This window comes from Oryza glaberrima, chromosome 4 (assembly GCF_000147395.1).
Source record: "Oryza glaberrima chromosome 4, OglaRS2, whole genome shotgun sequence".
In the NCBI taxonomy this organism is placed as follows: Eukaryota; Viridiplantae; Streptophyta; class Magnoliopsida; order Poales; family Poaceae; genus Oryza; species Oryza glaberrima.
Window position 1 is genome coordinate 4992907 of NC_068329.1, and position 25099 is coordinate 5018005.

Genomic DNA, 25099 nt, shown 5'->3' on the forward strand with positions numbered 1-25099 from the left:
GCATGACCGATGACACAAAGGTATCATTGCGACCCGGAGTGCGGCAGTGACACTACCCATAGGCGTCAATGGGGATAATCCCGCCATGACAACATGGCGCACCATTGCTTAACCGTGAGCTTCATGGTGAAGAGAGGACGAACGCCGCTCCTCTGACGTGAACTGCCACGTGACGTGGTCACTAACATGTGGGCCCACAAGTGGTGGACCCCACATGTCAATCACCATATCCCTCTGACTTCACGTCAGGGGTCCCAATCCATAGAGGAGGCAGAGGACGCTGGAGGGGCTGCGGCAGTTGCCGGTCATCCATGGCTCAACGTGGTCAGCCTAGTTGTAGACCTCGTCGATGACCTCGTGGTACGTCATGAGCCTGTACAGCTCTTGAAGTAGTCCGAGGAGAGGATGTTCACTGACAGGACCTTCTCCATGAGCACTTCAATGGACCCCCCCAGATGACTGTACCTCCATTTCCCCTCCTCTGAAATTAACATCACACGAGATCAATTGATCCATCAATCCGGGAAGGGTCTCCTAAACCTAATTTTAGTCTAGAGTATAATCTATGGACTAATTTACTATTGAACATCTCCAAGAATCAGTATCTCACGGTTCTCAGAAAAGATGAAAATTTTGTAATCGGAACAGGATTTCTTGCAGCTCAGAAACAAGGGAGAGAAAAGTGTCCTATTTTTTCGAATCAAGATCCAAACTTTCGCCGTGGTCGTGGAATAGAAAGGTTACCTCTTTTTCTCTCACCAAGATGCGAAGCGTCGGTTGGGCGCACGGGGCTCCCCTTCCATCGGCATAGTGATGGTGGCGCTTGTGTTGATGCGAGAGAGAGGAGGAGCTAGGTTTTGAGGTGGGGGTGCGAGTCGCCGAGTCGGGCGTGCGTGGATCGGGGAACCAGGAGGCGTGGTGGTGGGGGTGGGGCCGAATGAGCGCTGTGGATCATCGGATGGATTCCGCGTGGATGAGTACGGATTGTCGGATTCGATGAATGAGTAATGTAGGTGTAAAAGTGAGTTGGTAAATTATAGGGTAGATAGATAGGTGTAAGAGTGAGTTGGTGAATTATAGGGTAGATATAGGGTAGAAGAAATGGGAAGATAAATCAGTAGATTAGAGAAATTCAATTGAGATCCAAATCCGTTGTCATCTCAATTGTCCAAATTACTCCTGTAAATGGGCCCTTGTGGTGGCAAACGTTAAGCCCAAGAGCAAAGGCAGGCCCATTGAAAATCCTGCCGGCACCAGAAAAAGCAAAGGACACACTGCTCAGTGCTCACTGCCGCCGCACGGAGCCGCGACAACTCCGTGCGGCGGCATGATCAGCGCACTGCCGCCGAGCCGTGGGTCGTCATCTGGAAGATCCTGGTACGGCTTACCGCCCCACCCCCAAAGGCCCAAACCCCTCCTTCGCTGCCGTCCTAGCTGCGTGCAGCGCATAATGTCTATTGGAAGATGGGATCAATCTTGTATGTTAGTTATGCCATATCTTTTTTAATAAATATACATTCTGATAGTGCATAAGATTTATCGAAACTTTCTATTCTAGAAATATTTTTGTTCAAAATACCAATATTTTTAATCAAAAAACATTCAAAAACACTACTATAAAACGAATTTTCTAAGCACTTAGGTTTGATTTTTTTCAGGCGGACCATAAATGTTAAAATAACTAGAGTTCCCATTGTTCTAGACCCGCCTCTGAAAATATATTTTTGCAGGCGGAGCCTAAAGAGGTCCACCAGCAAAAAACCGTATCACCGCTTTATAACCAGTCGTCCTTAAATCCCTCTGCTTCGCCTCAACTATCTCCCTCTCCTCCACTCCAGTCTAAATCTGCCAAAGGGCACGAAGCCGGCAGCGGACGAGGCTTAGTGGTGGCAGCTCAGCGATAGCGGATAGGGCTCGTGAATTTGGGATGTGTGGAAAGCTTGAGTTTATGTTGTGAATTTTGGAATGGTGGAATTGCATTTGTGAAATTTGGGGTGGTGGAATTGCATTGTGAATTTTATAAAATTTGAGGATGTTTGGTATATGCCCCGTGAATTTTGACCTGTTGATTTGTGAATTTTTACAAATAGTATTTTTATAATTCACTTTTTTGTCACCGGAAATCCTTTTTCCTAGATGCTGGCCTAACGGAGCCACTTGGGAAGATATATAATTTTCATATGTTGCTATCTTAAGCATGCCGCCTGTGGATCGCAGGCGGTCAGTTGTCTTCATTTTTACTGGCCTTTACTGAGGCGGCTTACGCCACCATCAGCGAAAACCTTTTTTCTATTAGTGATGAAAACTTATGCTTGATTTGTAGTGTTTTTGCTTGAATTCAAAAAGTAGTCTACTCAAACTTTCCTGAAATTTTCTACTCAAATGATCAAGCTTTCTACTATAATAACTTTATTGTCTAAAAGACTAAAACCTTTTACTTCGATGACAAAATTTTCTATTCTTGTGACATAAGTTCCTACACAAATATTTATCAAGAAAAGAATGCTTGTGAAGAAGCATGTGGGTACATGCGAGATTTTTTACGGCATAAAAAATCTTAATATCGATGTCTATTTTTTTTTAAAAAAAATGAGGCAGCAGCTTAAATGATGTAAACTTCCCTTTCTATACAAATTAATCGGAGCATCCTCAAAATTGATCAAAATTATCTGTAATTAATCATGTGTTTGGCTCTTATATCAAACGCAAGCGACATCGGTTGCCTGCAGCGGCCACCGTCCACTACTACTAGGTGGATGACACTGCCATCGTCTGGAAAATGGGATTAAATTGATGGGCAACGTCAAAGCATGATGTTCAACCAAAAGCTATATGCATGGTACTCTGGAAGGAATCTCCTTGTGCCACACGTGGTAAACCCAGCTCATCCTTTTTGGCAACAAAAGTACACTACAGCAGTGACATTTTCTCTTGTTACTCTTTCCTTAATCTGCTGGACTTAAACATCATTCAAATTTGACTTAAAAAGGTTTTGAGTTGATCTGTACGGTACATAGGGGGAAAACATTAGCACACTAATTTCTAGAACCGTCAAATAGTCAATTAGGAAAAGATACTGCTGATGCGTTTATCTCCTTCGACATAGTTTCAACCGTAGTGTTTGACAATGCACTGACTAACTACGCTGTCAGTATGTGTATCTTAAGTCAATTAGAAGCAATGGCGTATTAATTGTTTTCTTTTTTGCACCAACCGTCAAGGAAGTGGAAGAAGACCTCTTCTTAACTGAACAGTTAGACTGAAAAATGGTTTCCAGCAGAATCGGCTACGAGAAAAAAAAATAGCCAGGGAAATTTCAGCTCGTTTATATTGAGAACTTTCAATTGGGAAAAGTTGCATCAGCTTAATTGGTAAGTTTCCACTTGAAAGTAATTAACTAATGATGCATAATGTGTTGGTCCATGTTAATAAGTTCAGAATTGCAAATCTTCAAAATTTAGCGAGGATTTCTGTCGAATTTTGGACCATCTAAACTCCTCCAAGATTCGGGTCGGCTTCCTTTTCCATCTTGGGCGAGTAGTGACGGCTCCTGCAATGTGGCCTTGACTAGTTAGGGTTCTGGGTTGGGTTGGAATTGAAGGGGCTAAGGGAAAAGGGGAAGACGTGCTTTTCGGGGGCTTAGAGGGATGACCATGGGTGGTGGAGGACATAGTGGATGGTGCACTCGGACCGGCAGCAAGGTGGAAGTGGCGCAACAGGAGTCGTACTGATGGAGGAGGGTGGTGGGCCGGTGTCGATGGCAGGGGCAAAACAGAACACATGGTTAGGAGGTAGATCTAGTGGTGAAAAGCCGCCGGAGACAGGAAAGACGGTAGGAGGGGGGGCACCTTACCGCCGCTGGCTTGACGAGGAGGCTATCCGGGGGAGGAAGGGGGGTAGACTCGCCGACGCTGTTTGTGCCATCCGCCCAGGTGGCGGCGGCCACTACTAAAAAAAGATTTTTCTGGACGAGCACCCCAATAGATTACAAACGGACCATAAGTATCCGCGTCTGCAAAAATCGACCCTCTTTTTTCCATATGGCTCCGTAACATATCCATATGCTAAAATCCATTTTTCCAGATGGCCCGCTTAACCTATCCGCACACAAAAATAAGGGTATTTTCATATGCGGGGCTCTTAACTCACCCACATGCAAAAATACCCAAAGATTCCCACTCCCATTTTTTATATCTCCACTCCTCTTTCTCTCTCTCTCTCTCTCCCATAACTCTCTCCCCCACTCCCCCACTTATCCCCACGCCGTCGGCGGCGCTGGTGGAGGGCAAAGGAGGCGTGTGACGGCGTGGATCAGATCGACGTGAGCGGATGGACACGGCTGCCCCTTGCTCCCTACGGTCCCACGACTACGAGGACGCGAGGAGGCTGGTGGTGGCGGCTTCTAGGAGTTAAGTTTCGTGATTTTGGGGATTTTATTTTTTTTGGATTTTTATTTTTATGTGCAGGCAACATAAGCATCCGCACGCGAAAATCATATTTTTGCAGACCATTTAGCACGTGCGGCTAGCCCTACCGCACGTGAAAACCCCTTCCGGGCCATTTGCAAAAATCTTTTTTATAGTGGGTGAGCTCGCCTCGTGCTCGGCTACATGCTATGGGGAGAAAGCGAAGGGGTATGAAAAGGAGGATATGGTTACTATTGCACACAAATCCTAAATTAAATCTAGTTGTCCAAAATTTGCTTGATATTAGGTGGGATTTTCTGTCATAAATTGGATAGCCACTCCCTAAAAAGTGCATAGCTTAAGGTCTAAGGAGTGGCAAATAGCAACGGCACTAGTTTTCTGCACCATCAAATGGAGGCAGTGGAAGAGAAAGCCATGCATGCATGGCATCGGTGAAAAGAACTAAAAATTCCTTATGTGCACATAAGTTCTTGCGCCCCCTACACGCCCTTGAATTTTTAATTTATTTTGATCTCCACTGTTAATCACTCCCCTCTCGTATATAAGATCTATCTTTTTATACAAACATAATAATGAAGAACGAAGGTGAAATTTTCTGTTATAAAAAATTGAAAAGGACAAATGTGTTTGATAGAACAACATTTAAAATTTTCAAATAAATTGCAACGACATTTCAAAAGGGGGAATTGCAACTATATTTTATTCTTCTTCTCCTTAGAAACAAATTTAAATATTTTTTTAATACACATCAAACAAAATTCAAGATATTTTCATGGAAAGAGAGAAAGGTGAAATTGCCTCTAAAATTTTCATCAAACTTCATTTCAAATTTTATCTTCTCTTTTAACACTGGTGGCTAGTTCAGTTGATTGGTGCATGTGCGTGCCTAGTGTTCGAATCTCCTTCCTGGCAATGTTTTTCTCTTGATAATAAATAAATTGGGTTGGCCTGATTGGGACATGGGGTGGAGACATTAAGGAGTTTTCCCAGAATTATTTCGGAAATTATTGTACCAAAACAGATTCCAATAAGGGAATATCTTAAAAACCTACATTATTAAAAAAATAATGTCTTATTAAAAACTACATTATTAGAAAATTAAGATTTGTGCTATACTAGATACATGTACATATAGGAAACATGGTAATTACAGCATGGTTAGTAATTATAACTATATTGTAACCATATAAATAATTATAACTACATAATTAACTACTTAGAGCTCGAACCTAGACTCGTTGATAGCCCTACTCCATTGGGTCTTTAACAATTTCTCAAGCGTGGATAGAAGATACATACTGAAATGTATCCATATATCTCTATAATCTCTGTGGAAAGAAAGAAGAGAAGAGAAAAGCAGTCATTTGGATTATTTTCCGTTCACAAACTCACACAGCCACATTGCTTTACGCGGAAACTAGCTTGCTAAAACCAACGTGATGAAACTAATTCGCAAGACGACACAACTTTATACTACGTCGCTAGTCTTCATGCATCCCATCAACACGCGTCCACTTTTGATCATGGAAAAAAATGGGAATACGGCCACACGGTTGTCCCTTTGCTTTTCTTCCATATTAATAATAAATTAAAAAACTATGATTTGAAAAAAGCTTCGGATCGGTCGACTCAGCAATTAGATTCTCATGCAACCACGTGCTTCCTATTACGCAAATTTTGCTATAGGATATAGTAACTTCACGGTTGTTATAGGATACCGCACAAAGTAACTTTTAGAGAAGACACTTTATAAACGTGATAATTTGTCAATAGACACCGTACCGATTAAAATAATAATTCTCGGTTAAGGAGAAGAGAAAAATCGTGTGAAATGTCAGAAATACCCATGGTCCCACCTATCAGTTCTCTCATCTCTCTTCTTTCGTTCTACCCTCCGTCAGTGCCATAGGGGTCATCGCTGCCGATAGGAAGCAGCACGCACTGCACGGGCAGGATAGGGAGGTGTTCCGCAGCTTCTTCCAGTGGCCATGGCTTCGTCATCAACGAGAAAATTGACATTTAGCCACTGCAAGGATGGATTTCGCTCTAATGCCATTCCGTCAAGGATGGATTTCGGCGAAATTGGAAAAACAGCGAACAAGCGTGTTGCGCGAGCGTGACGATGGCATTTTAGCGAAGCAACTTGGCGGAATGGCATTACAGCGAAACCCATCCTACAAAGTGACTAAATGTCAATTTTCTCGTCATCAACACGTTCGAGGACATCATGGGTGCCTTCATCAAGGCTACGTAGCGGCGCTCAACCCAGAATGCGTGGGGCATCAATACAACATGCGCCGGTGCCGGCATGGATGCCGACGTGAGGGCCAGCCCGGGCAACCTAACCGACGTAGACGCTGACCGTATCCTTGCCTAGCTCGACGCCCATCTACCGGCGTCCATGCTGTACATAAGCTTCGGCAACATCTCGCATCTGGCGGCGAAGCAGACGCTATTACGAAAACCCTTTTTCATGCGGGCGGGAAGGATCTTTGCATGCGGACATGCAGTTGCGCCAACCGCATGGGCGAGAAAGTCTGCGAAAATCACGCTTTTCACATACGGTCGCTTATACCGTCCGCATGTGAAAATAAATTCGGAAAACAAAAAAAATAAAAAACAAAAAACCCGAACCCTAGCCCCCCGCCGACCGCCGTCGTCGCCGGCGCCGGATCTGTCGCCCCCGCTGCCCACCATCGTTGCCAACGCCGGATCGGCCTCCCCCGTCGCCCGCTGTCCACACCGGCACCGGATCGGCTACCTCATCATCCGCCGTCAAAGTCGATGCTGGATCCGCTACGAGGGAGGAGCGCCCTTGGCGCTGGATCCGCTCGGAGCGGCACCGCCCGAGGCTGCCGAACCACCCCCACCGCAGCGGCGGTGAGGAGGGGAGAGGGTTGCCTCGTCATCATCATCGTCGGTGGTGGCGGTGAGAAGGGCATGGCGGTGGCGCCGCTGCCCACTCGCCGGATCCGCCGCCCGTCGACGCCATCGCCGCCCCTGCTCACGGCCGCCGGCACATGCTCTTGGAGAGGAGAGAAAGAGAGAGAGAGGGGAGAGTAAAAAATAGAGGGGGAGAGATAGAGGAGATGGGTTGCAAAAAAAATTTGAAATCGTGGGAGGGAAAAGAGAGTAGAGGGAGATAAAAAAAATTGGGGTGGCATTTTTGCATGCGGTCCTCTTAAGGGGCCGCATGCAAAAATATGAGAAATTTGAATCGAATTTTATGGTACTAAATCACAACTCATGTGAAAAAATTGTCAAAAACAAAGTTATAGAATTCATTGAGATCTACCAATTTTCTTTTGGTCATTTCTCCATCTGAGTTTGATTGAACTATCTAAAATTTGAATTTTAAAATATAAGAAATTTAAACAATTTTTTGGGTAGTAAATGATTTCAAATGAAAAAATTATCAATAACAAAGTTGTATAACTTATCAAGATCTACAACTTTCATTTTGAACATTTTTCTATACGACTCTGTTTCAACAATTTGAATTTGAATTTCAAATTAGGACTACTTCAAACAACATTTTGAAATAATAAATGATTTCAGCTGAAAAAGTCATCAACAACAAAGTTATATAACTCATCAAGATCTTTAACTTTTATTTTGGTCATTTCTTCATCCGACAAAGTGATAGTAACATGGTTCACAAAATTTACATATCTCTTATATGGTTTTCTAAACTATAAGAGAGATATGTAAATTTTGTAAAAATGTTACTATCACTTTGTCGGATGAAGAAATGACCAAAATAAAAGTTATAGATCTTGATGAGTTATACAACTTTTGTTGTTGATGACTTTTTCAACTGAAATTATTTACTGCTTCAAAATATTATTTGAAGTTTTGAAATTCAAATTTTTAATGGATAAAACGAAGTCACAAGAAAAAATGGCCAAAATAATAGTAGAAAGAACACAATAACATGATAGAGCATGATTTTAGAAACATTTAGGTAAAAGAATCATCCAATTTGGAGTTCATATGAGTGAGATAAATTAGTTTCATATTTTCAAATTTTATTTTCTCATATGGCTCCTTAAGACACCCGTATGGAAAAATCGATTTTTCCATGCGGGCTCTTAAGCGGTCCGCATGCAAAATTGAGCTCATTTTTGCATGCGTACCTCTTAAGTGGCCCGTATAGAAAAATTGATTTTCCCATACGGGCGTCTTAAGGAGCTGTATGTGAAAATGCCGCTTGATTTTTCCAGACGCGGCAAGTTATGGTCCGTTTGCAAAAATTATGGGGTCTCATACAGAAAAATCGTTTGTGTAGTAGTGAGATCATTGAGCTCACTCGCGACATCGAGGCATCGACCCAGCTATTCATCTGGGCCATCAAGGAGGCCAAGCCACCACCGCCGCCGCCGGTGTCAAGGGAGAGTGGCTCGATGGCAAGGGATATGAGGAGCACATCACGGATAGGGGTGAGAGTGGCTCGATGGCAAAGGATATGAGGAGCACATCACGGATAGGGGTCTCCTGGTGCGTGGTTGGCGCCATAGGTGAGCATCCTTGTGACATCCTGGAACAATTAGAATGAGGTCTGTGTGGCCCATGAAAACTGTGTGCATGTTTAATATCATCTTGCTAGTTTTGCAAGAGTGGAACCAACTTATAAGGGCTTCTACTCCAAACATATCACTCCCAAGTTAACATTTTTACACGAAGTGAGCACGAAAGTTTAAGTGGAGTGGTGTGTGTAAGTGGGCCGGTCCATCCAACAGGCTGGCTACGCGGTTTTGGAACGCGGGTTGTTAGCGGTTGCGCGTACGGGTCAGTATGCGGGCATATGGCGCATGGCGCATGTGGGTCTATGCAAGGCACATTTTTTGTTCTTGGACATTTGCCTATATGATTGTGTCGCTATGTGGGTGAGTTGGACCGATGGGGACATCAGGTCCTTTCAGGGAGGTGTATGTGACATCCTGGCCCAATTAGGATGAGGACTGTGTGGTCCATGAGAGCTGTGTGCATGTTTAATACCATCTTACTAGTTTAGCAACAGTAGAACCAACTTGTAAGTGCTTCTCCCTCCAACCATATCACTCCTGGGTTAACCTTTTTGCACTAAGTGAGGATGAAAGTGTAAGTGGAGTGGTATGTATAAGTGGGCCTGCCCGTCGGTTGAGCTGGATTGTGTGGTTCTGGAGGGAGGGATGTTACAATCCTCTCGCACCCAGCCACGGGCGGGTTCCTAACCCACTATGGGTGGAACGCCGTGCTGGAGGGCCATCAACCATGTCCTGCCGGCACTGACATGGCCAACCATCCTCGACTAGTTCAGCGAGCGGTTGCTCGTTTATGTGCTTGGCGTTGGCGTTGTCGGGTGTCACCGCGCCACTCATGTTCCTCCCCAATGAGGCCGAGGACGTGCAGGTTGCCAGCACCAGCGTGGAGAAGTCTGTGGCCAAGCTGATGGATGGCGGCACGGACAACGCGGCTAGGAGGGCACCTGGCAGAGAGCTCGCTGTGAGGGCCAGGGCAGCGGTAGGTCGGGCGTCACCAAGCCGCTCATGTACCTCCCCATCGAGGCCGAGGGCATGCAGGTCGCCAGCTCCGACGTGGAGATGGCGTGGCCAAGCTGAATGGATGGCAGCACAGACGATGCAGCTAGGAGGGCACACGCTAGATAGCTCGTTGTGAGGGCGAGGGTGATGGTTGTCTGCGTCAACCCGTCTCTTGTATGCACGTGCTGCTTTCCGTCAGATGCTATGACCTCCACAGCGCCAACAGAGGGGATATAAAGAGAAAACAGTTCACTAGTGGAGAAAACATCTTTGCCCGGTCGACCAAAAACCACAATAGTCTCGGATGCAGTAAAAACCCGGAGTAAAGATGGTTTTTAGTCCTGGTTTATAAGTAGAACGAGACTACATGATCTTTAGTCCCGGTTCACATGCTGTCAGGTGTTGTCAGGCCCCTCCAGCATCTTTAGTCGTGGTTGGAGTTACAAACCGGGAGTAAAGATCGGATCTTTAATCCCGGTTCGTAACACCAACCGGCAGTAAAGATCACGTGATCTTTAGTCCCGGTTGGTGTTACGAACCGGGATTAAAGATCAAAACGCATTATATAATCCCTATTACTTATCCTCTTTTCTTGTCCACTCTTTTCTCATCCACACCCACTCCTCTCTCCCTCCATCTCTAATCTTATCTCTTCCCTTCCTCCTTATCTCTTTTTCTTCTTATCCCTTCCCAACTCCCCTTCCCAACTCGATCCAGTGTGTGCAGCAGGAGGGGGTGGGCGGCCTGGCCGGCGGAGGGCAGCGCGGCGGCGGCACGGAGGGCCGCGGCGGCGGTGCGGCGGCGGCCGGCGCGGAGGGCCGCGCGGCGGCGGCCGGGAGGAGGGGAGGCGGCAGCCGGCTAAGCCGGCCGGCGGCTTTACTTCGTTTTTTCTCTTTTTTTTTTCAAAGAATTTGTGATCCATGTGTAGATTGAGATGAAGAAAAATCTGTGGTTCATTGTATGGATTGAGATGTATAATTATTTTTTTGGAATCTCATTGTATGGATCTGAGATGTACATGATTTGTGTATGATTTGTATATTTGGGATGTTTCTTTGATTTGGGGTTTGATTTGGGATGTATAATCTGTAGTGTATATGATTGATTTGTGTATTTGGGATGGTACGCATCCCACCTAATTTGGGAGAAAATAAATTAGAGATTAAATAGTAAGTAAATGAAAAAAAAACTATTGCCCACTCCCATCTTTAGTCCCGGTTGGTAACACCAATTGATCTTTAGTCCCGGGTATTTGAACCGGGACAAAAGATAGGGATCTTTAGTCCCGGGTTCGTAGTCCCGGTTTGAAAACCGGGACTATAGGGGGGTTACGAACCGGGACTAAAAACGATTTCTCCACTAGTGGTTAGTAGAGTTGACATGTGGGTTCAGGGGTATTTCTTAACATTTCACACGATTTTTCTCTCCTCTTCAACTTGAAATTATCATTTTAATGGGTGTGGTGTCCACTGGCAAATTACCATATTAATAAAGTGTTTTCCCCCCCAAAAAGTCACTTCTCTGTGTCCTACAACTAAAACTACGAAGTCACGATGTCCCTTTACAAAATTTGCCTTTCTATTGTCTTGCTCTCCCTTCACTTTATCTATGCTTGTATGCATCTAGCAAGATTTAAAATATTTTTTTCTTCTGAACTATTTATCCGACCTTATTGTATTCATCGTAATTAAATCTTTATAACAAAATATTGCATGATTATATTCCAATGAAAGAAAAACATATGTTTTAAACGGTTAAAACTCATTGTTTCATATATGATACGACATGTTTCAACATGTGTTTTCACTATGTTTCACAAAATTTTTAAATGTTTCAACAACTGATTTTTTTATCATTATAACTTAAAGTTTCACTCGGTAGCCACCTTCAAATTTTTTTAGAAATCAGGTGACCGATCTGTAGTTTCGTCAGAATAATTTATAAGCTAAACAACATAAATCATTTTATGTGAAACAAATGTCACTAAGTAGAGAAATAAGAACATTCTATGTATTAAAACATTATATGGAACAAGAAATTTTGACTATTGAAAATGAATAAGTTAAATTTTGAAATTTTGACTATTGAAAATGTTTCCTTTGGAATGAATTCCTCTACTTCTCCAACAAATCTTCTCTATTCCAAAGAAGCCCTTAGTGTTGGGCACATTATTATTCCATGGGTCATATAACAACGTCAGTTTACTTGTGTTCGAAGTTTTTGATTTTAACTGCACACGTGTCTAAAAGCACGTCTATTTAAACAGGGCGATATATCAGTTCTCGCAACATTAAATTTTAGTGCTAATTACTGTAGTAATGAGTTACATTGTGAACAAATCCTCGCCGGAGCTCGTCGGCCCGCCGACAACCAAGCCGGTGGCGCCGACCGTCGCTGACGTCATCAACCTATCCTCCTTCGACAAAGCCATTGGTTCCTACCTCTTCACGTCGTTCCACGTCTTCGACAATGGCATCCTCGAGCCGGCCATGACGATCAAGGGGGCACTGTCCCAAGCTCTGGTCTACTACTACCCCATCGCCGGCCGACTCGTCATCACCGGAGCGGCCGACGGCGGCGGCGACCAGCTCTGTGTCTCCTGCACCGGCGAGGGCGTGGCGTTCGTCTCCGCGACGGCGAGCTGCGCTCTCGACGACGTCAAGCTGTTCGACCCGCCGTTCGCGGCGCTGTTGAAGGAGCTCGCCGTGGCGCACCCGGCGGCGGGAGAGGCCGAGGCCGACCCGCTGCTGCTCATGCAGGTGACGGAGTTCGCCTGCGGCGGGTTCGTCGTCGGCATGACGTGGAACCACGTCGTCGCCGACGGCAAGGGCATAGCTCAGTTCCTGCGTGCCGCCGGCGAGCTCGCGCGGGGGCTGCCGCGGCCGTCCGTCCTGCCGGTGAGCTGCGGCGACGACTCCCTCCCGGAGCTCCCGCCGCTGGTCGCCGCCATGGAGAAGGCGATGCTGACGCAGGAGAGCAAGCAGTTCGCGTACCTCGACGTCACCATCCCTTCGAGCGTGATCGGACGCGTCAAGGCGGCGTTCGACGACGGCGGCGACGTCGCACGCTCCGGCGGCGAGCCGTGCACCGTGTTCGAGGCGGTGGCCGCCGTGCTGTGGCGCAGCCGCACGCGCGCGGTCTTGATCTCCGGCGACTCCGACGCCGACACGCCCGCGCCGCTCGTCTTCGCGGCCAACGTGCACAAGCACGTCGGCGCCAAGCACGGCTACTACGGCAACTGCGTCACCTCCCAGGTGGTCGCCGCGACGAGCGGCGAGGTGGCGAACGGCGACGCCAACGACGTGGTGAAGCTGATCCGGCGAGCCAAGGAGCTGATCCCGGCGCAGTTCGAGAACGGCGGTGTCGCCATGAACGGGGCTGCGGCGCGCGTGGAGAGGCAGCTGATGAGCGCGCTGTTCGGGTACAACGCATTCTACGTGGCGAGCTGGCGGAACATCGGGTTCGAGGCGGTGGACTTCGGCGGCGGGAGGCCGGCGCGGGTGATGTGCCATGTCGGGCCGACGGCGGTGCCGAGCTGCGTGGCGTGCCTGCCTCGCGACAGCGGCGGCGCCAGCGTTCTGCTGCTGTGCGTAAAGGAGGAGCACGTCGACGCGTTCCTCGCAGAGCTGGAAAGTTTCAAATGAATATATATACTGTCTTACTGGTTGCTTGGTCGCCTCTGACGATGAAGATACTTCTATAAAAATAAATGTAACGTTAAATGCTAGTAACTTTCTCTAGTTTAATAATAATTGTTGTTTTGGATGGAGATACAGCCTTAGGCTGTGTTTAGATCCAGAGTTTGGATCCAAACTTCAGTTTTTTTCCATCACATCAACCTGTCATACACACACAACTTTTCAGTCACATCATCTCCAATTTCAATCAAAATCTAAACTTTGCGCTGAACTAAACACAGCCTTAAAAAAATGAAACATGGAGTATTGGTTTCTATTACAGTATATATAGAAATATATGAGATATAATTTTATTGAAAAACATTTTAAGATTAATCTAATTATATATGGTCTTCATGTTTCTAAGGCAAATATTTAAAAAGTTATTTATAGTTAAAGTTTTGAAGGTATGACGTCAGTCTTGTTCAAAACAACAAATATTTTCTACTGGAAGAATTACTTAAGATTGTACAATTGTGAGTTTCATTCTCGTCTCTCGAATGTGATGTTGCTACTAATAACTATATAATTATTCAAAGAGTAAATTACGCTCACGGTACGTGAACTTGCTTGGTGGGTGCAAATAGGTACAACAACTTATAAATTGCTCGTTTTGGTATAATAACTTGACTAGTTTGTGCGAACATGGGCAAAAACAACCCACGCAAGCAAAATTGATATAACGTGGTGCATCTTGGTGACACCTTTGTGAGCTAGTAGTTTCGTTGTTTTGAAAAAATAAATTGCATAGCAGTTGTTTTGTTTGAAAAATAAAATCCGTACTGCAAAACTGAAGGTAAGTTAGTGTACTCAGGTCTGCACAACTACAAATAATAGCTAGCGTGCATATGTTTTATTATGGTACTACACATTATATCAATTTTGCATGTGTGTGTTGTTTTGTATTAGGTTTGCACGAGCTATGCAAGTTATTGTACTGGAACGAGCACTTTATAAGTTGTTCTACCTATTTGCACCCACATCACAAGTTCATGTATCAGGAGTGCAATTTACTCTTATTCAAATAAATGAAACTGTATGTATCACTGCTCGGTTAATTCAAATGGCAAAACTTTCTACTCAGTTAATTGTCTTATCAACTTAAAAAATACCTATTAAATTAATTTTCATATTAAGTGTAGAGTAAATTGCATCCACGGTATAATTAAATAAGTTAGCAGATGGGTGCAATTTAACACAAGAACTTAATGATAGAACATTCAAGTGCAATAACCTAACAAGATGGTGCGCTTTAATATAGAAACTTGGTAATTTATGGTCTTTTAGTGCAATAACTTGGCTAGACATGTGCTATTTTGGTTAAGAGTGCTATGTACTCCTAAGTTTTTTCACGATGTCAGCGTATCTTCACATAATAATCCTGTAGATATTATCTTACAATCTTTGATGTAGTCTGCAAGAATTGTGTTGCTCATGGTTTAATTTTTTCTTCACCATCTCAAATCTCAACCAAAAAAGTTTCAACACAGTAAAATTTCATTGACTTTTAATTACTAGAATAACCAAAATAAGTATGCCTATACAAATATGCATAAGTATATTAACAAAATAAGTACTTAAAAACTGAATGAGTATAGCCGAAAATGCTTGAAATAATTAATTTGTTACACCACTTCTTATAAGTTATTGTACCATAATCACCCCCACCTTTCAAGTTGCTATATCTGTACGCTCACTTATTCTTGTACTAGGTTGTGTCCACTTGTTAAGTTGTTGTACTGGCACGCTCAGTTCTCAAATTCTTAGCACTAAATTACACCCAATTGCCAAGTTAATGTAACAATGTAACGTGAATGTAACTTACTTAGAAAAGCATTGAATTTGTATCAACGAACTAAGGTAAAATATAGGTCCATAACAAAGCACTGATTTTTACATGTAACCAGTTAGTTTGCACGTGCAATGCATATTTGTGTGATATTTTTGCGGGGATGTTCGTGCAGTATAATGTGACAACATATATAATCATACTGAAAATATGAAATCCTTGCGTTATATACCTAACATTCAACGAATTGCCTATTGCCTTACTAAAACCAATTTGGGGATGTTTTTATACGGTAGGTACCGTTCAGTCAATCTCATATAACATATGTTCAACATTAGTTTTTTAACGACTATAACATATTCAAAACTTCTGCATTTGTATCATTTTTCTTTTATGATCAGGACACGCAAGTGAAGTATTCTCTATATTTCATCTGTAGTATCAAAACTGATTTACAACTGTACAAAATAATGAAAGAATCAAATGTGAAAAGTTGGTGCAATTGCCCTCTGCTCATCTCTTCTTCACTAAAATCAAGGCCACAAATGCAACAATTCTGAAGAACAGACCATACATAAACAGAACCAAAATACAGAGCATGTAATGATGAATGTCGAAACGACTTCTGAACAACAACCCACAGCGAGTTATAAGCCAAACTCCAGGATACCTGAAATAGAAAAGAAAAACGCATTAACTCGAGCTGCTAATTTACAAATGAATTTTTTGGCAGATGTGATGATGATTGTGTATCTAGATATGATCATGCAACATGCAAGCATGATGAGTAAGTAATACCTTTTTGCATTTACAATTATGAAACCCTCTAATGCCCACTTTGGATAGCATAATCTATTGAGAATTGCAGGGGTATTATTTTGAGTGGATAACAAAGTCAGAACAACTGGGATCAATGCAGAACACTGCAAAAGTTTCAGGGTTAGTCTCCAAATATATTATTAATCAGAAGAAACTGCAAAAGTTGAACAATCTTTATGATACATACCAGTTGTGCAGAACCAGGGTTGAAGCAGATAGCAAAAGTGTATCCTATACCGGTTACGCAGTACACAAGTGCGAGGAGAATGATATAGTTATCGGTAATTGTAGATCTTGGATTATTGAAGTAGTAGAACATGGAGAGGTAAACGATCGGCTTCACAATCGTGCTGAAATGATCAATTGTATCCCTAGCAAGAAAGTATGCCAATGAGCTCATCCCTGACTCTCTTTCCCTCAAGTACTGCAATCTTTCAAGTGAAAACGACCTTAGTGCTGCAATCTTGCACAACAGAGCTGCAGAAGTAGTAATTTATGTCAGTCAAATAATCAAGTTCGTACTGCAATGACAGTATAATCTGAATACTCTGAACTTACAAACTGCAATTATGGTGTAAATGTAGCCAGGCATCCCAAAATTTGGATCACTGAGCTTTGCAATAGTACCCAGACAGATCCCAGCAAGGCCTAGTATCAGAAAATCAACTGCAAGCAACCTAGCTTCGCGCAACCTCTGTTTTGTGACCCTGTGATGTCACACATGAAAGAATAACTTTTAATCTTTCGAAAATTTTATCATTGGAACAATGAAAATTTGATCACATGGTTGTTCAAGATTTCATAAAAAGATTATATGCATTGAATTGAACATACCTTCCTAGGTAGTACTTGTACTGTCTAATCACCCCTGGTGTTCTTCTGCTGGACAAATCCTTTGGTTTAGACAAATGGTGCTCGATACGATCACGCTCTTCAGCAAAAGCATTCCTGACATGAGGAAGGCAATGAGGTGTTGATCCAGCTGAAGGGCTGGACCCCAAATGTGGTCTCTGTTCACCTATTGCCTTGAGATCATCTTTCATGTCATTTGGCACTTCATAGCCATTGTAGAGCATCCAGTGCAATGGAAAATGCTTCGCATTGATGCCTGACTCAGGCTTCACAATGCCCTCAAGAATGTCAATGTAGTGATCTGGTGGGTTAACTCTTTCAGGGACAGTGATCCCAAGAGTTGAGAAGTAATCCTCCACACTCTTGACCGGACCATTGTAAACAATTAGACCTCCTTTTGCCAGAAGTATCAGATCATCAAACATGTTGTACAATGTGTAGCTGAATAACACAAACAAGAAAATATTAGAAATCTTTCAGAAAGATGAGTACTATCTTCAGAAAAAGATGGTCTGAGAGTAACCTCGGTTGATGAACAACTGCGCAAACATTTACGCCTTCGAGCGCCTCATGACGTAGTGCTCGGAGGAGCAGTTGTGAAGAGGAGCTGTCCAGGCCAGAGGTTGGTTCATCCAGGATCAGAAGTGATGGCTCCATCACCATTTCAATACCCACATTGACACGCTTCCTCTGTCCACCAGAGATCCCGCGCTTCTCCACAGTTCCAACCAATGAACTTCTGACTCCCTGAAGGTCCAGGGAGTCTATGACCCTCTCCACAGTGAGGACCTTGTGGCGGTGTGCCGTTGTCGCAGAGAGCCTGAAGATAGTAGAAATGATAAGAATATGCTGAGCTAATTACTGAAATGGCAATCTGATATAAATACTTCCTCCGTTTCAATTGTTTTGTTTTGTTAGGACAAGGATTTGACCAGCAATTACTTTATTATGATATGACTTATGTGATACAAACGCATAATCGTAAGTAAGTACTTTTGAACACAAATCTAACAAATCCAATTTTGTGTCACAAAATCATATCCCAGTAGAGTAATTGTTGGTCAAAGAATTGTCCTAACGAAACAAAATATGTCTTATATTTTGAAACAGAGATAGTAATTGTCAAGTAAACTTTTTTATATTAATAATTTTACCTGCACTTTGCACTGAACCAAAGGTTCTCTTCCACTGTTAAATTCCCATGAACAACATCATCTTGAGGAACAAATCCAATGATCTTCTTGTAAGAACGGATGTTGTCATGCCTCCCATTGACAAGAACTGAACCTGACACCTTATAGCCAGCTACCTTCCCTGTAACAGCATTGAGGAATGTGGTCTTGCCGGCCCCGGATGGGCCCATGACGGCAGTGACACGGCCAGGCCGGAGTTCGCCGTTGATAGACCTCAACAGCTTCTTCTTTCCAAGTGACAAGGTCAGGTCTTTGAACTCAACCTTGAGCAGAGGCCTTGTTATCTCCTTCTGCTGCTCTGACACCATGGAGAGCACTCCAGTGAAGGTCAGGTTCTTGTTCTCCTGTTGCCTCACCTTCTCCTTCTCGATCTCGCCATATGCGTACTTGAAGATCTGCGTGTGTGTTGATCTGTGCTTGCCTTTTGGTGCAGATCTATCCTTGCCGGCAACAATTTCTCCATCATCGCTAACATCCACAACGACTGAAGGCGTGACTTCAGATATCTCACCAGTGCTCTGATGAGCTGAAAACGCAGCAGAATCCGACAACTCCTGGTTCATAAACAGTGGTGCTTCCTGCAACCTATGGCCAGAATTCTCCGAGTCCAGATGCTGACGGAATGATCTCCTACGAGAGAATGTACGTGAGAGATGACTCTGCATGTCGTTGACATGCTTCCTCGCCAGTCGTTTCGCCGCCTTCCATCCCTCATGCGCTTTGAGCTGCTGACGTGCCAACTGAATAGCATTCTCCCTCGATCTCGCTTTCCGTTTCTCACGGATAGTCAGGAACTGGCCTGAACAGTTGTATATGATCAGAAGAAATACAAACAACATGCCCTGCACCAAGTGTTCAACCTGAATTAGGCACATTTTCCAGTACAGTCTGCAGTCCATTGCACTCACTGGATCTTAAAAGAGGCAACCATCAAGCTAGCAAGATAGTGAAATGATGACTTTGTTGATGGAATTTACCACTAAACAACCACCAAGAATGACAATGTTTTCATTCTCTGTCTTCTCCTTGCAGGATCCCTTTATGATACATTCTGCAGATTTTGAATAAATTCAGCTTGCTGGATGGTAGATACTATAACTGCATGATTCAAGAAGAAAATGAAGTATCAATCTATTCTAATGATGCTTACTGTCTTGAGTGGTAGAACCCAATCTGCAATAGTGCCTGAAGGGGAGGAAAAAAAAAACAAGAATCATCAGTTGCAACCTGTTCAAATCAAACTATCTCTGTAATATATGTCAAATAAGTTATAGAAGGAGTATGATTGGATCAGTACCCTTCGCTACAAGGTTCCTTTTTTGTTGGTGTTGGACAGTAGTAACCGGCTGGACAGAACATCTCTTCAGTGCTCCCAAAATCAGCCCATGTGTCAGCACCCCCGCAGCCAGTTGTGTTTGGAGTTATCTGATACTTGTATCTAATCAAAGTTCAGAAAATTCACCTTATAAGCATTGTGTTTATATTTTCAAGAAGGCAAATGCAGAACAATAAGAACAGAATTTTTTTAAAAAAAAAAATCTTACGGATCACAAAGACCAGTGGTTGTGTTCACAGTGGCACGCGGACAGTATGATCCCAATGGACAAGCTAAAGCAAAAAACAAACATGAAACTCAAGTCATTCAACAAGATAAATGTATGGTATCCACACAAATTAATTGACAATAAGAACAGCCATGTGGAAAATGTAGAAATCACTCACGCAACATGCATGTAAGACCACGGGGACAGAAGAAGCCTTCGCAACACGGCTGACAATTTGCAGTTCTTGGTGGAATATTGCCTTGGGGGTTAGGGCCTGAACCTACAGAGCAAGCCCATCCTGGCTCACAGCCCTGAACCCAAGATGATCTGTTGCAGTTTATGTTGGTTTTCAGAAAGAGGTTTTTTTCGCCTTTTCGGTCATACAAACTCGAGAAGTAGAATTTCACTTCGTCCGGTGTGCACAGACGCCCTCCCAAATCACCTGAATGAATATCTTTTTCACATTAGAGAATGCCGAAACTAGACATGTTCATGGGCAGCCTGACCTGCCTTGGTACGGAAAATGATGTTGTAAATGATTTTTTTAAGGATTTAGAAAATGTCGCAAACTAGACATGTTCAGTGTTCAAGCCTCGCATTTCAGCGTGGAAGCGTGGTAGTCACTTCTATGATATAATGCGAAAATAAAACATGTGACTTCAGACTTAATCATAATGATTATTTTTGCCATAATCAACGGATCAGAGACATAATCATAATCATAATGATTTTTTCACAGTACCATAAGGGAAATGATACTGTAAATTATTTTTTCAGGCTTTGTGCTTGGCATTGCCACACCAATCAGTGTTCAAGCCTCGCCTTTCAGTGTGGAAGCATGGTAGTCGGAATTAGTCACTTCTATGATACAATGTGAAAATGAAATATTTGACTTCAAACTTAATCATAATGGTTACTTTTGTCACGTTCAACAGATTTGTCGAATTGAAACAAGTTACTATACTATATCAGAAGTCCAGAACTGAATCTAACTACCGAATTGGATTGTTGTGACATGTAAAATAAATAATAAGTGCAGGATAATTAGAGATAGGAACAGGTCAAACTGTCTAGCTTCTAAAGACTAAACAAACGAATAGAAAATATTAGTTAGAGTTGATCACGTCAAACACCATAGTCCCGTGTCACACTCAGCTAACATTAACAAGTTATAATGTTAGTCTTTCCCTACTAAAATACGGAATGGATGATTATTATAGGGTTGCATGCTCCACTTGTCCTCCATCAGATCGTTTCATCCTCTGCTAAGCACTCCTACTAAACAATGTTCAGGAAATGCATGTGCAGGTGAACAATTCCAAAGAACCAAATCTCAATCAGCATATCCCAATGTCGCATCTAGGACATAACTATGAATATTATAAGAAGTGAATATTACAACTAGATTCCAAACCAAATTTTTTTTAAAAAAAAAAAGAAACTGGGATGCTTAGAAAGCAAGCACAAACAGTATACGACGACAAAATATTTGCGAGTCGGTTTAGACAATCTTGAATTAGGATCTCCGAATAGAAAACCATTTCTAAGAATTTGAAGTGCATTTATGCTAATGACTGAATTCTAATATAATTATCTGAATTGGCACCATCGAAAAAAGTAGTGTTATCTGAAAACCAATCACTTGAAATTACAAAAAGAAAAGGTAAACCATGTGCTTATAAATAAAAATAAGTTCAAAAGTCAGGTTTGGTTCAGTTCATTAGATTGGAGCGTACACGGATAAATATTCGATTAAAAAATGTGTAAACATGGCCGTCACATTCAATCCGTAAAACTCAGATGGGAAACAAATCAAAAAGGAGAAACCGCTTCAACGATGAAGAAAGCAACACACGAACCAATCAAACAAGCAATCGAACAGGAAATCTAAATGAATTTAAATTTAATTAATTACCTCCTGTCTCCGCGAGGCAGTTATGCACGAATCCAAGATCCGAGGTGTAATTGAAGGCCTCGTTCCAATCCTCCGTCCTAAAGTGAACACACACCAAAACCAACCAAAAATCATCAACAAATCCATTGAAATCAAGAAAGCTAAAGAAAAAAGTTAAGAGGTCGGCGGCGAAGAACGGCGCCGCCGAAATGAACGGGGGGTGGGGGGAGAAGAGAAAGAAGAGCGTACGGGTCGGCGACGCAGAAGCTGAAGCGGTGGGAGATGTAGTCGGCGACGTCTCTGGTGAGGTTGTTGAGCGCATCCGGCACCACCGGCGGCGCCGTCGTCTGCTGGCCGCGCGCGACGCCGGCAGCAAGCAGGAGCAGCAGAAGCAGCGGCGGAGGTAGCCGCCGAAAGGCCTCGCCATCGCGCATTCCGGTGCAGACAGGATCACACAGAGCTATAGCTAGTCTCGCACAGCAGATGGCGCTGCCTGTAGCTCGCCGAGGCAACAGGGGATGGATGGAGATGGATGGAGGAAGCAACGGCAAAAGCCGAGATTTATCCGCGAGAGGAGAAAGAAATCTCCGCGGTGCGTTTGAAGTTGAAGGATTCCAAGGCGGAGCACGTTTGCTGGTTGGGAGGTGGGGGCCGTTGATGCGTTGGGTATTTGCGTGGTTTCGTAATTTGGTTGGTGGTGAGACTGCCGGCCGTGGGAGCTAGCTGCTGCAGCTTGCACTACCTTCGGCCAATTTTTATCTACCTAGTGCTATGCCCATATGCTTTACAATAGGATTAAGAAAAGTACGAACGGATGGTGGTTTTATGGTTCAGATTTATCTGTTTTTGTTTTTTTTTTCTCAAATTTTGGTGCGTGGTTTTTTTTGTGGTCTTTTCGACGTGATGGTTTTTAGACCGATGTTTTTTTTCTCTAGTGGAGACTGGAGAAGTACGAAGGTGGAGGGAGAATGACAATTACTACCACTCCGATTTTACAGTAGTAGATATTTCACCTCACCATTTCTAGTTCGCACTACTCTACCGTTTTACCCAACGGCTTATAAGCAGCTATCAAATTTTGAATTTTTAAAATTTAACTTTTGAAGTTAATTTTTCGTTTTTTTTCAATGTAATTTATTTTTCAGCATTAATTTTTAAATTGTGAAGAACACATATAAAAGTGTTTTCTCTTAAATTATTTTTTATTGATGATAAGTCTTACGGGCTTATAATCAACATTAAACCAACTGATACTGATAGTTACGACTCCCTCCATCCTAAAATATATGATTTTTTTTCATTATAGATGTAATAAGATAAGTTAAATGGGAATGGTCATGATGGGTTGACATGACAAGTATGTGGAGAAATTGTTGAGACAATGTAATACTAGTTGGATAAGTTGTTATATTCTATGATAAATTTTAAATTATAAAAATTATTATATTTTGAGTAGTAAGTTAACGATAAATCCGTAAACCTCTTACTTTTTTATAAAAATAAAATCATATGTACATAACAACATGGAGGGGGTATGTAAAAAAAAAACATTCTTTTTTTTAATTTTACTGTACTTTAAAATCTAAGAAAATTCCTTCATGTTGCCATTTTGATCGATTACGTTGCCATATTAAAGTTATAATATAGATGGATGGAAGTATTGAGAGTCGATATCACCTCGTTGTAGTTTACCAGCTGCATGTCACTTTCACCGAATTGGAGATTTTTATATAATGAGGCACTAGAGTAGTGAAAACCCAACGATAAGGATGGCAGGCAGGGGAAGAAGCAACCGTGGTGCGCCCCATTTTGTGATAACCACGACAGAAACGTTCAACGATGCATGATTTGGTGATTGTTTGCTTTGTCTCTGTTCTCCAATTGTCGAAACAACCATTCAGCTACAATGTGGCTCCCGCGTGTTGCCTTATTCTCTTGTGTACGCTCGTGATCGATGCTTGACTTGGCCACAGGTCAACCCAAACTGCCTCAGGATTATTCCCTTCACAAAATAAATGATAAATTAACAAGTACGCGCGTCAGGACTGACGATGAGAATTTTTCTTGTATTTTTAATCTTTAAAATTTGCAAAAATAAATTCAGTAAGGAAAAATAACCCGTGTGGCACAAAGCTGGCGGCAAAGCCCGCAACAATTTGATCATACTATGGACAGTAATTATCTCACGATACTAGTCCCCGACCTGTAAAAATGACGAGCAATATTATTACTGACACTATACACTAAATTTCTATTGTTGTTTTTAGAATTCAAATTTATCCTAAAATAGTTGTTACAATATAGTACTAAGTGTCACATCAATCACTTCTTATTCAAATTTCTTCCTATTCTTCCCTCAACCATCCTCTCACTTTTACTTATATAATATCTAATGAGGGGCATCATAGCCTTTCTTCTTAAATCTTAATATATGCTAAACAGTTAAGAATTATAATTATTTTGAGATGGAGGTAGTAATAGCTACATTAAAAGAAGAGTCTACTTTAGTTATAACTTCATAATTATTAATTAAAAATTTAGAATCATTCATTTTTTATCCTTCATCCAAATTCAAATATTTAAAAGAATAAAGAAAGAGAACTTTTTATCCCTCAACTAGGACCTTTGGTCCGGCTTTCATCCCCTAGCTAAAAGACTGGTTACTATTGGTCCTTCGACTCTTAAAATCAGTCACATTTCATCCTTAGGCTAAAAACAAAATTGGTTTTTGATGATGTCGTGCCATGTGGCATCCTAGTTGGCAAATGGAAATTTAAAAAATAAAATATGAGGTGGAAAGAAAGGAGGGAACTGAGGTGATGATGCCATGTGGATTCTATTTCTTAATTTGTTTCGTTATGTTGTTATTCATTATTGATTAGTATAGCTATTTTCCAATGTGGTACCACATCATAAAAACATATTTGTTTAAGGCCAGGGATGAAATATCAACGGTTTTGTGAAAGTTGAAGGTCAATAGTAACCAAGAGCATAGTTGAGGACCTCTTTTCATTTCATTTCTCTCTCTCTCTTTTTTTGCAAAACTTTTTTTTTCTATTTGAGAAAAGTCCAATGTAAATCGATGCATGTGGCTCTAAATGATCGTTTAAGCACCTATTAAGGAAATAAGCCAAATGGCATGTTTGCAATCGAAAAATAATTTTTGAGTAAAAATTTTTCATACTTGTTCTTAGTGATTTAAAAGTAAAAGCTGAAAAATAAACTTCGACCAAAAAAACTTCAAAACCAACTTCAAATTTAAGATTGAAAATTTATTTTTTTTCTTGATAAGTATAAGCGAAAAGATAAGGCTGTATGCTTGCTTAGGAAGACATGTTGTATTTTTCCTGTATTTTTCAATCATGTGTGTTACTATGTTTAT

General features: G+C 42.3%; 2 protein-coding genes across 2 annotated transcripts; one reads left to right on the forward strand and one right to left on the reverse strand.

The window, feature by feature from the left end:
- Positions 1–12267: 12267 nt before the first annotated feature.
- Positions 12268–13593, forward strand: LOC127772325 (acyl transferase 15-like). The gene has a single exon (XM_052298355.1). The coding sequence runs from the start codon at positions 12268–12270 to the stop codon at positions 13591–13593; it is 1326 nt and encodes a 441-aa protein (XP_052154315.1).
- Positions 13594–15826: 2233 nt separating this feature from the next.
- LOC127771913 (ABC transporter G family member 25-like) lies at positions 15827–22464 on the reverse strand. Its single transcript, XM_052297857.1, has 14 exons — positions 21967–22464; positions 21739–21815; positions 20002–20265; positions 19824–19887; positions 19577–19717; positions 19430–19464; positions 19257–19330; positions 18241–19121; positions 17610–17906; positions 17069–17527; positions 16793–16941; positions 16422–16711; positions 16214–16338; positions 15827–16085 (listed from the first exon to the last, which is right to left on the reverse strand). Exons 1-14 carry the CDS (start codon positions 22149–22151, stop codon positions 15929–15931), a joined length of 3198 nt encoding a protein of 1065 aa, XP_052153817.1. The 5' UTR covers positions 22152–22464; the 3' UTR covers positions 15827–15928.
- Between the last annotated feature and the right edge of the window lie 2635 nt (positions 22465–25099).

Coding starts and splice junctions, on each gene's coding strand:
- LOC127772325 (XM_052298355.1), top strand. CDS start 12,268: ATGAGTTACATTGTGAACAAATCCTCGCCGGAGCTCGTCGGCCCGCCG.
- LOC127771913 (XM_052297857.1), bottom strand. CDS start 22,151: ATGCGCGATGGCGAGGCCTTTCGGCGGCTACCTCCGCCGCTGCTTCTG. Junction 19,122..19,256: donor TTCTTGGTGGTTGTTTAGTG/GTAAATTCCATC, acceptor CACTTGGTGCAG/GGCATGTTGTTTGTATTTCT. Junction 17,528..17,609: donor GCAGTTGTTCATCAACCGAG/GTTACTCTCAGA, acceptor TGTGTTATTCAG/CTACACATTGTACAACATGT.